Genomic DNA, 14,791 nt, shown 5'->3' with positions numbered 1-14,791 from the left:
GCTCCGCCGCGAACTGGTGATGACCAGGGGTAGTGGGTAGGGGTAGGGGGTAGGGGCTTAGACTGTCCGTATTTTGATAGAATATACTCCGTACAACGAACAACGAACAAGATATCAATCTACCAGCTGGGAGGAATCCAGTAATGCACCCAGCCGTCGTCTGTATCCGCATCTTTGAACTTCTCGATGCTTCCCTCGACGCCATGCTCTCCTACCGTCCAGACACCAGTTTCAACCAGCTCCCGCCACCTATCAAACAGTCTTTCGATCCGCTGAGCCCGCCCATCTCCACCGAAAGAGAAGAATCCATGCTGGAAGAGCTCCGAGACACTCCCACTTTCCACGAAGCTGCCGGCACTGGTCCGCGCGCCTCGCTCGGGGAAGGCATGATGCTCTCGCAGCGGGAAGGGAAGAATTAACCGAAACCCTTCACCGGCGACTTGTCCCTCACTTACCTTCAGGGACTCACTATATAGTCCTGCGGGGGTTGGGGCACTCTTGATATCGATATAAGGGTGGAAGGGGGTATAAAACTCCCTGTATAAATTGACTGTCTGTTTCTCAGAGGCTGCAAATATCAGTACCGGCGGGATAAGCTCGTTACTTTCGTCATCGCCGTGGCCATTGCCATCGATATCGACATAGACATCGCCGCTATTACCATGTGGGATGGTGGTGAAGGGCTGGCGTGCTGCAAACTGTGCTGCATCGTGTGGAACCTCCAGCCCTGGTGCAATAATGGTGAATCGAGGTGTCCGCACGCGGGTCAGTAGCGAGCGCGCAAAACACACTTTTGGCACCATGGCCGTATCGAGTTCCGCGTTTGTAAATAGGGGACGTGTCTCCCCGTCAGCGGTATCGTCAACGGCCAGGAGAGCAGAGGCGGGCATGCGCGCTTCAATTGCCGCTGTTAGCTGGTCGAATGCCTGGACAGCACTGTCGACCTGCCTGCTGCCAAACGGATTCCATCGCCAGACATCAAGCGCATCCCATTTCCTCCATCCGTCACAACCGTCAGGCACAATCTTGCCTACCGAGATTATCTCGATCCAGTTGCTCAGCATGCTCTCGAGCGGATGCCATCGGTCCTCATGCTCGTCAGCCGGAATCACATATTCAAGATACTCGGTGGCTAGGGGCAGAGCAACCCGGCGGCGCTGCTGGTCATAGACGAGTCCTATTTGGTGGCCACCCAGTTCGTGGACAGCATGATAGAGCAGGACATAGCGTGGGAGGCCATCCTCGGTCTCGTCTTCATCTATGTCTAGTACGTACATCCCCTCAGAGTCGACCAAGTGGTCCGGGTCCGCAACGCAAATGACCCAGTAGAAGAGGTAAGGGTTCTCGTCCCGCCGCTCCTGGTCTGGAGCAATGATGGCGGCGAGGAACGACCTGAGATCCGGGTCGATTTTGTGGCCGACGCGGGCGAGCTGGTCGGCGTGTATCGATTCATACGACGGCCGGGCAAGCAGATGGTGCAGGTCGGCGGGCTGCTTATGATTCTTCGCCATCCAGCCGCGGGCGACGAGGTAGTTGTGCAGCCGGACACAGCGCTGGACGTCCAGCACTCCATTATCAGCGTCCTGGGCCGGGTTGGTATCGGACACCAGGGCATCCTCGATGTCAAGGAGGTCGTGGCTGGCCATTGTCAAGCTGTATCACTTGTATCACTTGTATCATTTGGACGACGGCGCGTTCTGTTGCTCTCGAGGCCAGCATTTATACCGGCTATGACTATAGCATCCCTGTGTATATCTAATGGCAGCCTAACAATAGCGGAGCAATGATATAGAGCGCGGCATTCACATGGCTCTTAGTAGTTTATTCTGGGTAGTTCAAGGCATATCAAGAGCTGGCTGTCGCTGTAGATCGACTGCTGCAATCACCGTCGCGGCGGCCAAGTTGTTGCGCCGAAAAGTCCATGGACGCTGGTAAAAAGGGCGGATAGTTTGTTGCCCCGAGGATCAACGTTTGCCTCCCATGAAGTCATTTATATAGTTGTAGTATAAGTAACTCGTTGCTTGATCTAGTGGATGGCTGTCTTCATTGCATCTGGCAGGCTGTAGGATAAATTCAGGACAAGATGCTCTCTCTCAATACCCCGACCTACTCGGCGCCCTCTGGGTACCAGCTTTCTGAGCTGCCAAAGCCGGAGCTCGAGGACAGCGACGATGTGATCATCAGGGCCCATGCTGCCAGCATCAACCCTATCGACGTCAAGAAGGCGGGCGGGATGCTGAAGATGGCGATGACGGATGAGTGAGTCTGAAATAGCAATAGTAATAGCCAATGCTGATCTTATTTCGCTAGGTTTCCGTACAAGATTGGCTACGACTGCGCCGGCACCATAGTAGAAGTCGGCAGCAGCGTGAGCCATCTCAAGGCCGGCGACGAGGTATACACTCGCCTGCCAGAAGCCTCTCGGGGTACGCTCCTCTTTTTTGTCACTTTTTACTGTACCACTGTTGCTAATGCATTGTAAATAGGATCATGCAGCGAGTTCGTGATATGTCCAGGGAAAGATGTTGCTCTCAAGCCCCCGTCTCTATCGTTCACGGATGCTGCCTCTATCCCACTGGCGGCGATGACAGCCCTGCAAGCACTGCGACGCTACGACGGTGACCTTGCTGGGAAAACCGTGCTGGTCCCCGCTGGATGTATGTTGTCTTTTCAAGCCCTCTAGGATACTGTCTTTCTATTCACCATGCTAACAATGTGATAGTGGGTGGAACGGGGCTATTTGCCTGCCAGTTGGCGAAGCATGCGTTCAAAGCCGGCAAGGTGATCACAACAGTATCAACTTCAAAGATACCCAAGGTGAAAGAGCTTTTGGGAGACGACACCGTCGACGAGAGTGAGATTCCCCTCGCAAGCATAACTACAAATATCTTTTGGACCAAACTGACCGATCTCTAGTCATCGATTACACAAAAGTAGATCCAAAGGATGCGATCCAGCCCGGTACGGTAGACTTCCTTTTTGATACCGTTGCAAACGCAATGGAATACCTGAGCTTGATGCGGCCCAAGACAGGCCATATCATCTCGGTGTCGACTGCACCGTCCGGCGACCAGCTTCAGACCTCTTCTTTGATGGATTTACCCCATCGGCCAGTCCTCCCGCTGCCGATCAAGCTCGCCCTGAACGTTATGGACAGCGTCCGTAAGTTTCGGGCGCGTCGTTATGGTGTTACCTATTCCTACATGTTTCTTGAGTCGAGCGGCAAGGACCTCAATGAGCTGAGAGATCTCGTTGAGTCCGGCAAGCTGAGGACGGTTGTGGGCACGACCGCGAACTTAAGGGATCTCCAGGCCGTCCGGGAGGCCTGCCAGATTGTTTACAGCGGCCGGGGTGGCCTTGGGAAGGTAGTTATCAGAGTGGTTGATTAATGAATAGACACGTCATCAGCAATGAGTCTCTTCCTCTACATCTAGTGGCTATAACCAGCATCTCCAAGCAATCACCCAGCACTAGATCTCGCCTCAAAAGCTCCCTCCCCCCATGCATCCACCCCGGGTTATCGATAGCCCCCTTATCCAGTTTTATTCTTTGGACACATTCCCTTGACCGAATCAGCCACCATATTGGCTATAAAAAGTCATGGTTAATTCACTAATATGATGTCAAAATTCGAGTAAAGGGGAGAATCCTACTAAATCCTTTGGACACTCCACAGTTCTCCTTTTCCATACAACTTGCTGTTGCGTCGCGTATATGGTCGATGTTGTCACACACAGCCAAGTAAAGCTTCTCCCCACTGCAAGGCACTCCTTTAAAACCGCGAAGTAAACACGGGAACGAGCATTTGATTTGCTTAAGGGTCGCCTTATCGAATGCCTGTACGGCTGTAAGAAGCGCGGCGATGATGATTATAAGTTTCATGCTGAATCAGGTCGGTCGAAAAAGAAGGATGTATGGAGTAGGTATTGAAGAATGGCACTTGGAATCAACCACCTCATGGTGATAACAGGCCATTTTTATATCTCCTTGCTGCTACTTTGACTGCTTTTTCAGTCCTGCCATGATACCCCTATCTATCTACTCGTTTGGAGAAATTGGTCAACTATTGAACTCTAGATCGTGCCGTGGCTGATCACAAAGCTCTGCTCATCATGGCTGATGGCTGGCGGTTGATAATAGATTTATTTGATATCTAGATTGGCAACTGATTGGCGATTCTGCGTGAAGACTAAGGAGTTTTAACCAATCCTCAAGTGACGGCGGCACCGCAAGCCGTGTTAAGCCGCGATCACAGCTTTAGATCAGCCACGGCGATCATTCTTAAATATCAGACCGAACTACCACATCTACAGGTGAAGGCAGTTTGAGAGTCGATATCTCTATCCACAGCTAGTTCTATATCAAGCAATGCATGAATGACGAACGGGCTTAGCATTATATTAGACTTGAACAGGCCAGCTTCGTTAGCAAACGAGTATCACTAAGCATCCGCAATTGAGACGATACAGAGTGACTTTCGCTTCGGCAAGTCCTCGACTCGAAATGTCACATAGATATGTATCTTCACCACTCAAGCTCGTTTCGTCCGCTCAGAGGGTGCATTGCCCGATACAGACCTCTTCAGCCCCTTAATATCTATGCCCAACCGTTAACAGCCTCATAGATACATACGTACATATGTGGCTGGCAAGCCGCCGTTTTGATCTACGTTTGCTTCCCGCGCCGGCGCCACCGTCCGCCTTGATTGATACCCGAGGAGAAGTTCGTGAACTGTTCCGAGTCCTTTAGCAACGAGAGAAACGTTAGCCGTGCTTCCTGAGCGCGAGGCTACTGCGGACGACTTGGCTCTGCAGACCTTGTCTTCGATCTCCAGTAGTTTTGGGAGCGTAGCGAAACCCTTGCTCAGCCTCTGGTCTGGATTGAATGGTTAGACAGCTGTGTAGCTATGCTCCCTCGCAAGTCGTGATCGAGCTCGCTTGACGCTGGCGCATGCGAAATGCAAGGCTGGAGGCCTATATGAAGATAAATATCTATATCTGCGGCTGCTTTCACCATGGCCATGTCTCAATCTGGCCTTGATCTTCCATTATCCAGGGCTGCCAGCACCAGGCTCGGTCTGATACGATAGTTGCCATGGACTTCTTTACCCGTTTCTACATGGCGCACAGCCGCCCGGTCAAGATTGCGATCTCGATATCCCTTGTGCTGGTGATTCTGTTCGCCGACATCAACTTGCTAGTCCTGTTCATAAACCCTCGAGCCTTGCGTGTCGATTCTCTCCTCTACGTAGGTGATGATCTGTCCAGCCGCACAAGATTCACACCACAGGTTGTCGTCGCCCTCTTGTCTATAATCCTAGCAGCCGCCACCGTTGCGCTGGTCACTCGATGCGTTGATGAAGCTCTCTGGAACCACCTCACGCCCTCGGCCACCGTGGACCGTATCACGGCTGCTGAGAGCCGCAACCTCGCATTATGGTCTACCTCCGCCGCAGCCCGCATCCGCTACGTTTTCATCGGGGGATCATGGGCGCTCCGTATCTGTGCCGTTCTGCTGCTTGCCGGCGCCGCTGTGAACCCCGTCCTCGTGAGTGGCATTTCTCAGACGGTCGACTCGACTTTCGAGACGACTTTCCAGCCTCGGGATAGGAACTATAACGACTTCAGCGGCTTTTTGGACGATGTGAATACCTGGTATGCCTCCGGGACGACCCGCGATCTCCTAGGTGAAGCGGCATTCCTCACATCGCTCCATTCGCTTAATGCTCCCGCTGCGCATGTCTGTAATACCTCCCTGTGTCGTGCAAATGCCCGCATGGCCGGCTTCCAAGCGATTTGCGCGTCTGACAAGATCCCAAACCCGGATGGAATTGGCCTCAAGCCCAGCAGTCTTAAAAATGCACGCAGCCAGCAGTTCTGCAGCCCCAAGCCCGGTGATCGAAAGGTCTGCGTCGCCCTAGAGTCAAGCGACCCCGAGACAGCCGCCATGTTCACCAACCAGCGTGCCACCGAGTCAGATGGCGACTTCACCACCCTCTTCGGTGCTTATGTCTATAATTGGTATATTGCACAAGAGCAACGCTTCATATACACGGTGGACTGCACCGTCCGTTACGGGTGGGTGAACGTAACGCAGGTTGGATCCAACCCCCCCGAAGTGATACGCTCCAGCTTCCAGGTCGTTAGCAAAGACGAGCTGCCGCGCGGCGCAGGCTATCTCAGCCGTATCTACGGTGGTGATTTGCTCGCATCGAGTCCCTGGAACTTCTCTGGTGGCGCTTACGGTGCTAACGGAGAGAAAATTGTCACACACCCTATCGGCGTTGCGCTCCTTGGATGGAAGGAAACCGCAAATGGCCCAAAAGTTGCACGACGCATCGAACGTGCATGGGATATGAACAATATCTTCGCATTCGGGAGGTCAATCGACAGAATCGACCTCTCCACCACAATAGAGAAACGAGTGAACAAATACGTGTACAACAAACTCGCACTCTTCATCCTCATAGTCCCGTTCCTGGCGTCCATCCTCGGAATATGGAACCGATGGCATGTACTCAGTGACGAGCTGATGCTGGGATATGATCCTGTTCGAATTGTGAGGTGTGGTCCCTTGTATGGAGTTGATCCGTCGACTACCGGGGAAGAGCTGGATAAGATGGTGGTGGCAAGATATATACAGTCTGATATGGAAGGGGAGCAGAATTATCAGTTCATTGCCGGCGGTGGTGATTTTGTTGCTGAGTTGGGGAGACCGAAGCATGGATAGTATGTTTTCAGTCAGATTGAATCTATCAATATAGTAAGTGAGTGGAGCACATCTTTTCAATATAACTAACTACTTGTCTTCTATAACTACAATTCTAAGAGTAACAACAATCATTACGGGTATTTATCTACCAAGTGATAGGGAGTTCGGTGATTCCAACATCCTTAGACGGGTCTGAGTACTTCACCTCATCCAGCGGTACAGCAAGCTTGAGGTCCGGAAGACGTCGAAACAATGTGGCTACAATGAATTATTAGTTTAACAACGTAACCAGTTGACTGATGAATTGTTTTGCTGGCACTTACTGAAGACGATTTCGAGCTCAGCACGAGCCAGCCACTCGGCAACGCATCGATGCTCGCCATATCCAAAGCCAAATGCCGACTCTGCGCCACGCTTGCGGTACATGTCGAAGGTATCTGGGTTGGGGAACACGTCGGCGTCACGGTTTCCGGACTGCGTAGCGGCGATGATCCCTTCGCCGGCTTTTATAGTCTGAGGCTGTGTTAGAGTAGCTGTAATATGGCTAAGGAGGCCATCTAACTAAGGCACAGGCAGGGGAGGACAGGAGTTAAGTTAACTTACCTTGCCGCCGAGTTCGATATCGACCTTTGCAACACGGCGCGTGGCCATGGCAGATGCTGTGTGGAAGCGGCAAAGCTCCTCGACGAATTGCGGTACAAGTGACAGATCCTTCTTGAGGTCTGCAAGTTGGGATGGGTTTTCAAAGAGCGTTACGATACCCTATAACAACACGGTTTTAGTGATCTGTTGCTGTACGGCTAAAGTCAAGCGTAGCTGCTGGCTTACCAGGTTGATCATGTTCACCATCGTGGCATTGCCGGCAACAAGCATCAGGAATGCCATCTGGGTAACATCGTCCTTCTGCAGGTGTCCTGGCTTGAGCTGAATGAAAATATTTGATGAGTAAAAGTCACCATCCAAAAGGTAGGGAAATACTAACCTGCTCTACAACGAGTTTGCTGATGAGATCGTTCTGTGGCTCAACGGTTCTCTGGTCGACTAGGCCACCAATATAGTCGAGGAGTTCCCTATACACATTCGTTCGTTGTTTAGCAACTACACTAGCCGTTTTCTCTTTACTACATGGTTAAATTTGCCTCTCGGCTCTGAATTCATGATAGAGAGGCTCACTGGTTGGCTGCAGATGCAGCAGCCGCGGTTGCACTGCCATTGCTGCGGATAGCAGCCTGTTGAGTGAGATATTTGAGGTCCTTGAACGGGACACCAAGGATACCATAGATGATCTGTTCAAGGACTCATTTTGATTAGAGGATGTCTGTCAACGATGTTTCATTCATCCCTGCGAGCACTCACGTACGATGCAGTTGGCAATGCGAGCTTCTCGACAATGTCCACTGCAGGCTTCCCACCGCCTTTGATCATCTCGTCGATCAGGGTATCGACCGTCTGTTGGATGTGTGGACGCATGCTATCAATATGCTCGCGGGTGAATAGGGGCTCAACCATGCTCCTGGTAACAACATCATCAGCGTCGGTTTTACCTATTTAGCAGATATTGCATCTGCATCTGCATATATCTATCTCTCACCTCTGCTGCATATGCTCCGGCGGATCCATGTCGACGAATGTTGGCTTCCTCTTCGCTGCCTCCTTTCCACCGGCGTCGAGCTCGGGAAATCCGGGACGATTGCGCTGCTTGGAAAGCCGCTGGTCGGTCAGGACGCTGCAGATATCCTTGTGCTTCACTACGAGCCATGCCTGGCTGCTGTCCCAGAGCTCGACCTTGGATACCGGGTCAGTTGCGCGCAATCTGGCGTACTCTACCGGAGGCTCGGCCCCGCGAGGGCGTGAGAAGGGGAACCTTGGAACAGCTAAAGAGAAAAAAGACAAAACATTAGATGATGCTGATGCCGGTATTGATGTTGATATTGGTTGGTTTAACAGTACCGGTGGCCATAGATCTGAGGCCCGTCGTGGTGAGCCGAATGGAGGCCCTGGAGCCAATACCCGTAACAATAGGCCTGGAGATGAACATTTTAACCGGTAACTAAAGCAGTGAATGAATGAGAGAATCTGTAGCTAGTGTTTTTGTTTGTCTCTGATAACTAGAAAACCAGGGCGAATATTCAACATTCATACATAACTATACAGCTATATATACCTCCTCCTGTGTAGCTACACAGTCTACACACATATACAACAGGCAATGGCCCCTGTTACACTTGAACCGTCCCCCCGCGGAGTTGCACCCGCGGATAAATCATCCATACTCCTGTTGACCGGCTGGTTCGACCCTTAAGCGAAGCTCTCGCTCTATATCTCTCCCTGCCTCCTGTCTCTGGTCGAATCAGGAGTGACGTGTTTCTGTTCAAGCAACCAGCTTGCTGTAAGCTTCAAATCCCGAGCTCTCTATTTGCTTTTGTAGCTCGCTAGTTGGTCAAAAGCAGCCCAGACCCAGATCTAGTTGATGACGTATGTATAAATGGCCTGATATAAACTCCTTGTGCTGCCGCCTCTCCCGCTTCTCCTCGTTCCAACCCCCAGCAAGTATCTATACTGTAACTCGGGTGCAGGTTACTATTGCTCGCGGGCTGGGCAACCCCTGGACCCTCGCCGGCTTGCCCGGATCTTCTGTTCTCTCTCTGGCCTAACTAGCGATTCTTCCTATTGCTGCCTTTTGATCCTTTTTATATAAAATAGTAATAATAATAATAATAATAAAGACATTACTTCTAATTTAATTGGCTTTACTGAACTAGAGTATTAATCTATCCTCTGTATTACCAGCGAAATCTAGAATCAAGACATCCCCGACTTATAGCCGAGAATCACCCTTGCGCCAGTTAGGTAACTAGTTAACTAACTAGCCGCATCAAAAGACAATGTTACGAATTCTGTTGGCAGCCAGAGCACTTTTTCACTGTTCCATACAATCCATCTGCAGTCCTGGCTCAGGTTATAGCCCCAGGTTTCTTCAGGCGAAGCGTCTTCCAGGCTTGAATCAAGAGCAACAATCTTAGTTTTCGTGCGAATATATTCATCAGGGGAAGACAATTCCCAATCCAAGTTGAGCATATTGCTGATAGCGAACACTAACGTATATGTGCGCCGATGTATATCCCCAACGCGAAATTTTCCGTCCTTCGACCCTGTTGCGAGTGCGCTGCCGTTCGCCGAGAATACAACCGAAGCAAATTGCTTGGTATGGCCCATAAGCACCCATATACAACTTTTGTCCCTGAGACTCCATAGACTGGCTGTTGTATCGTCTAATCCCGATGCGATTAGAGAGCTGTTCAGCGGAAACGCGACTGTGTCAATACTTCTGGTGCGGTCCCTCAGTATGCGCGTACGCTCCCCGGCCTCTAAATCCCACAAGTGGACAACCATTCTGTCACTGCCGTCTACAATTGCAGCGTTTGGCGGCTCAGCGAGATTAGAGTCAATACTACTGGGTACCTTGAGATGTTGACCTTGTGCTCCCACATCCATAGCCATGGGTTTAGCTATTACCAGTGACTGCCTCTAGGCTCCTGCTTTATTAAAAGCTCAAGTTCGGCCATGGATCACCTCCTATCTGGCGCATTTTGTAGCAGGCTAAGAGACTCAATCCAGTGAGGATAGCCCTGGCCAAGAAACCCGTTGACGGCTTTGAGAGCTCTGGTTATGGTGTTATAATCCGCCAAATTATTGGTCCAGCAAAGGTAGAGGTAGTTTATTTGTGCTAAGTGCTCTGGGCCGGGAGGATTGGTGTGACAAACGGGATGTCCAGGAGCGTAGGTTGCGTTTGAGTGTGCTGGACATGGCCTTGAGTGACCTCGAAAACAATACGCGGTCCTGGCCCTTTTCGCTTCTTAACACTAGTCTTTGGCCTTCAATTGCTGCAAATTCGCAGCCTTCTCCTTGTTTGGAGATGAAGATTACTTTAGGCAAAATGTGTTTCGCCGGTCGATGGATTATATAGACAATCTCGTCTATAGGGCCGCACATATGGTGCAATTCGTCAGGGCTAAGAGGTCGGTACGCCTTAACAACATCTAGAAGCGTATGTAGACCAGGAGCATCGTCCTGTTGCTGCCGGATTTTCCCGGGAATTTGGCGGTACTTATCTGTCAAGCCCCTGGGTGTTTCATCAACCACCTGTTTCATATTCGATTGGCTCACTCCTCTCAGCTCTCTCATCACGAAGGAGACCCAGAGAAATCTCCCGTCAGCTTTCTGTCGTATTGCGTCTCGGATTCGGGCTCGAAGTGCTTCATCATTATGTATTGGCAGTTTGGAGATACTATGTTCAGTATATGCCTCAACTGCTCTAGACACATATTCCTTGTTATTCTCAAGACACAGTTTCACCCGCGACCGGCCGGGCCTTAGCCGTTGCTCGATTGCAGGGTCGTTGCGGCTTGAGACAATCCATTTGAGGCGTGATGATGATAATGACGACGTAGTCTCGACAATGAGGTCCAAGAGCGTTTGTAGGTCCCCAGGTATGCATTCGTCCAGGGCATCAAGGATGAGAACGGTTTTTTCCCGTGCCGGATCTTCCAGCATAGCTTGGAATATTTCGAATAAGGCATCCCAGGCATTCGGGCCCTCGAAAAGTGATTTACCTGCATCTTTATATCTCTCTTTGATGTGCGAGGTGAGCGACGGCTGCTTCTTGGCCAACAGGTATATAAGGCCGCGCAGTACAGACGTGGCCGTATTGATGCGCTCGTCCGAGGCCTGGCAGAAGAAGAATGAGATATTGATGGTATCCTTGGATTTGTCAATCTCGTCGATGATACCGCTGAGCAGCATTGTCTTCCCCATGCCAGGACCACCCGCGATCCAAAGCAGCCGGGTCTCCGGGTCATCGGACCATTGATGGTATTCATCGCAGCTCAAGACCCATTGATAGGCGTCCTTTAGCAGGCCGCCTGCAGTTCTTTCGATGCGTCTTTTGTCGTGACGGGGGTCAGTTATGCGCAAGTGTTCAAGACAGCGATCTCTCTCCACAGTGTACGCATCCCCAATGTGAACTTTCGACTGGTCCTTTGCCGTGAATGACTCGATACGAGCGGCCGGGAGAGCTTCCACACTCATGATGCCCAATCTGCTGTAATGTCAGGTCGTAGTCCTCAAAGCTCCTGGGTGATAGAATATCTCGCGAGGGAGGAAGAGTACGCCAGGAGTCGTGACCAGCTCGATCGCCATGACAAGCCCGAATGCATCCCCAAACCTCGTTCATGCAACCACCATCTTTGCTGGCGTCGAGGCGATGCCGGGGTGGTTAGTTAACTAGTTACTGGACCAGATGGACGCTCACTCATAAGCGCTGACGGCTTCGCCACGCCACGTTAGCAACAGGGAGTAGGAAACCCTGAAGCGCTCCAGCATCTCTGGCTCTCGATTGGCGATACGATTTGGGGGCTGCAGGTTGACCGAACTACGTAAAAGCAGTGCGCAAAGCTATAACGAGCGCCGTAAATCATGCGAAGGGATGCACTTGTATATACATAGCTCTGTATACATACCTAGGTAGTTACCCCTAGTAGTGCAGCCAGCTCCTTTGCCGTCTGTGATGAAGACGACATGGACCCCGATTGCCAGAAGGCGCATGTCCTGTAGTTACCGCGCTGTCGCACGCACGAAAGCGAAAACCGCCTCCTTGACGAAGAAAGTAGCTTGGGCAGTCTACGACAGCGACGCGCTCGAGGGTATCATTAACGGGCGATTCTCGCGTCCAAGTCGGAGATTCGTACGGCAGCAAAGGCATCTTTGATGATTGACTTGTTAACATAAGAATATTCGAATATGAAAATAGTGACTTTTGATTCTATATTAATCGAGTCTATAAATATTATAGTTACTCTAGTTATATTTAACATTTAGCTAGTGAACTAGTTAACTATATAAATAATTGTACAAGACTCCAACTCCTGTCCTTCATGACTATGTAGAGTCTTATAGAAGGTATAAAAATTTATCAGTACGGCTCATTCCCCCTTATTCGACGCTCCTAGTTGCTTATAGTTATACATAAGAAGATGGTATTCTCAAGGGCATTACATCTAAATCCTGGTGCCTGCTGTCTTCTCTTTGCTGCTCTCGCTGTTGCCAGCTTGCAGGATGATCGTATCTCTAATCGAATCCAATATTGTCTGACATATTACGGCTACGTGTCCGCCCTTCTTGACCCTTACGGCGTCCACTTCACGTATGCACCTGGTGCTACTCTTCAGGTCTGTCCGCCGGTTAGGTCTGACTTCGAGGGCTACGAGAACCTGGCTCTCGATGTTGCACTCAGCTTCCACCCAAGTGACAACGGCTGCAATGCTATCAACTCCCTCCTGCTATCAGACATCCTTATAACCAACAAGCCTGTTCAGTGGCCATATATGAGTGGTACTGTCGAGCCTGCAGTCCTCACAGAAGACTCCACTGACAGTGTCCTCAGCTGGAAGATTGAGGGTTCCGAAAAGTCGCTGTATGAGAACCCTCGTGGACCCTCTGCTCGCGGAGTCAACTTTTCATGCAGTGAGATACGGAAGGACTCATTGTACTGGTATTGGGATGACGAAGACTGGGACTGTTTGGAGTCTCAAATAATCAAGTGGAATCCGCACGCGAAGAATCTTCAATATACCATTCATCTGGACCCTTCGTGGACAAGAATGACGATTTGGACACAAGGTGAAGACTTTGGCTCCATAAGCACTGGCAAGCCCTCTCCAGTTTTGGATATCTCGTTTATAGGGTCTCGCAGGGTGCCTAAGGTCACTGATGATTCGTTTTGGTCGAACTTCCCAGGATCCTACGAGGCCGAAAAGGAGCGTTTCTCAGATGAGATTGATATCCTTTCTGACGAGGCGGGAATGCCGGTCTTTGCCAACATAAGCCTGGGGGAATGCAGACCTTTCTGACAGCACTGCATATATATACTGGTTACATAGCATCATGCATGCATACCTGCCTAGATATGCATATCTGCCTAGTTAGGTACCCCGCTCCCTCCCGCCCTTTGGTGAATATACCCAGCTGCTACTTTAAAACTGCAAGTAACAACTACTACATTAAAAGGAGTGAGCCCACACTGATAGTGGGTAGAGGTGAAGTTTGATACTTTGACACACTACCTTAACTAGAGAGTTAGCACACTGACTGCTATGGCGAAAAAGAAGAAGGAGAAAAAACCTTGCTGCCATCTCGCTGGTGCCCAAGATACTAGCACTGGAACTGCATACGACAATATGGGTAAAGCTAAGGAGGACGCGCTGAGGGCAAGCCTCAAAAGGTACAGCAATAATAATTTATATACAATATAGATAGTTGACTGGTTGACTGACTGATAGTTTTATAGATACTTTGATGCCTCCAAGTTTACGGATCTTGTTATTCGAACCGCAGACAAGGATATTAAAGTCCACAAAGTAGTCGTCTGTGGGCAATCGGAGTACTTCAGCCGCATATTTGACGGGGACTGGAAGGTATGTAGCTATATAGTTCACTGGCTATATCTTTATCAGTAATTTCGAGTTAACTAACTAGCTGACGACTATCCAGGAGGCTACGGAAAACGTCGTTAATTTTTCAAATGATGATGACCCTGTCACCGTTGAGGCAATGGTCCGTTTCATGTATGAAGCCGACTACGATGCGAGTGGCAGCAATAATATGCTCTTCCATGCCAGAGTGTATAAAGTCGCAGAGAAATACATCATCCCTGACCTGAAGGAAAAGGCTTTGGAGAAATTCGAAGCTGCCGTGCGTACTTGTTGGGGTACAGATGACTTTCCCTCCGCTATCGAAGAAGTCTATACAAGCATCCCCGCTATCGACCGAGTGCTGCGTGATGTCATTTCACAAACTGCCTTTGAGAATATCGAGTCATTGTTGCGAAAGGATGGCTTCCAGTCAGTTTCAGTAGTTAGAGCTGCTTGGGCTCTCTGCAGCTCTCGTCCGGCTCCTCGCTGGTGGACAACTGATGAGAAGATATGCCAGTCTTGTGGTGATGACAACGAGTTCTCACTGCCTAGGTAATTTAGGGAGATTGGGGTATTGCCAAAATCCCTACTGGTATTAGGTCAAGATTAGT

The 14,791-nt window shown here is 50.3% G+C and overlaps 7 protein-coding genes across 7 annotated transcripts; 4 read left to right on the top strand and 3 right to left on the bottom strand.

Annotated features, from left to right (window-relative positions):
* Positions 1 to 119: 119 nt before the first annotated feature.
* On the bottom strand, positions 120 to 1,646 carry MGYG_08861 (hypothetical protein; the record flags this gene model as incomplete). The annotated part of the gene is made up of 1 exon (XM_003169265.1): positions 120 to 1,646. The coding sequence occupies one exon, from the start codon at positions 1,644 to 1,646 to the stop codon at positions 120 to 122; it is 1,527 nt and encodes a 508-aa protein (XP_003169313.1).
* A 437-nt stretch (positions 1,647 to 2,083) lies between these two features.
* On the top strand, positions 2,084 to 3,389 carry MGYG_08860 (reticulon-4-interacting protein 1; the record flags this gene model as incomplete). Its single annotated transcript, XM_003169264.1, has 5 exons — positions 2,084 to 2,259; positions 2,311 to 2,426; positions 2,487 to 2,657; positions 2,723 to 2,854; positions 2,917 to 3,389. 5 exons carry the CDS (start codon positions 2,084 to 2,086, stop codon positions 3,387 to 3,389), a joined length of 1,068 nt encoding a protein of 355 aa, XP_003169312.1.
* A 1,705-nt stretch (positions 3,390 to 5,094) lies between these two features.
* MGYG_08859 (hypothetical protein) lies at positions 5,095 to 6,729 on the top strand (the record flags this gene model as incomplete). The annotated part of the gene is made up of 1 exon (XM_003169263.1): positions 5,095 to 6,729. One exon carries the CDS (start codon positions 5,095 to 5,097, stop codon positions 6,727 to 6,729), a length of 1,635 nt encoding a protein of 544 aa, XP_003169311.1.
* A 127-nt stretch (positions 6,730 to 6,856) lies between these two features.
* Positions 6,857 to 8,749, bottom strand: MGYG_08858 (hypothetical protein; the record flags this gene model as incomplete). The annotated part of the gene is made up of 9 exons (XM_003169262.1): positions 6,857 to 6,969; positions 7,035 to 7,224; positions 7,315 to 7,473; positions 7,540 to 7,635; positions 7,694 to 7,781; positions 7,885 to 7,997; positions 8,068 to 8,224; positions 8,303 to 8,585; positions 8,662 to 8,749. The coding sequence occupies 9 exons, from the start codon at positions 8,747 to 8,749 to the stop codon at positions 6,857 to 6,859; spliced, it is 1,287 nt and encodes a 428-aa protein (XP_003169310.1).
* Positions 8,750 to 9,573: 824 nt separating this feature from the next.
* On the bottom strand, positions 9,574 to 11,799 carry MGYG_08857 (vegetative incompatibility protein HET-E-1; the record flags this gene model as incomplete). Its single annotated transcript, XM_003169261.1, has 3 exons — positions 9,574 to 10,165; positions 10,285 to 10,447; positions 10,476 to 11,799. The coding sequence occupies 3 exons, from the start codon at positions 11,797 to 11,799 to the stop codon at positions 9,574 to 9,576; spliced, it is 2,079 nt and encodes a 692-aa protein (XP_003169309.1).
* Positions 11,800 to 12,743: 944 nt separating this feature from the next.
* MGYG_08856 (hypothetical protein) lies at positions 12,744 to 13,619 on the top strand (the record flags this gene model as incomplete). Its single annotated transcript, XM_003169260.1, has 1 exon — positions 12,744 to 13,619. The coding sequence occupies one exon, from the start codon at positions 12,744 to 12,746 to the stop codon at positions 13,617 to 13,619; it is 876 nt and encodes a 291-aa protein (XP_003169308.1).
* A 243-nt stretch (positions 13,620 to 13,862) lies between these two features.
* On the top strand, positions 13,863 to 14,736 carry MGYG_08855 (hypothetical protein; the record flags this gene model as incomplete). Its single annotated transcript, XM_003169259.1, has 3 exons — positions 13,863 to 13,990; positions 14,057 to 14,183; positions 14,260 to 14,736. The coding sequence occupies 3 exons, from the start codon at positions 13,863 to 13,865 to the stop codon at positions 14,734 to 14,736; spliced, it is 732 nt and encodes a 243-aa protein (XP_003169307.1).
* Between the last annotated feature and the right edge of the window lie 55 nt (positions 14,737 to 14,791).

The sequence above is a fragment of the Nannizzia gypsea genome, genomic scaffold (genome assembly GCF_000150975.2).
Source record: "Nannizzia gypsea CBS 118893 supercont1.10 genomic scaffold, whole genome shotgun sequence".
NCBI classification, from domain to species: Eukaryota; Fungi; Ascomycota; class Eurotiomycetes; order Onygenales; family Arthrodermataceae; genus Nannizzia; species Nannizzia gypsea.
The sequence above is the reverse complement of the archived record's forward strand: the minus strand, read 5'-3'. Positions and strand labels throughout refer to the sequence as shown.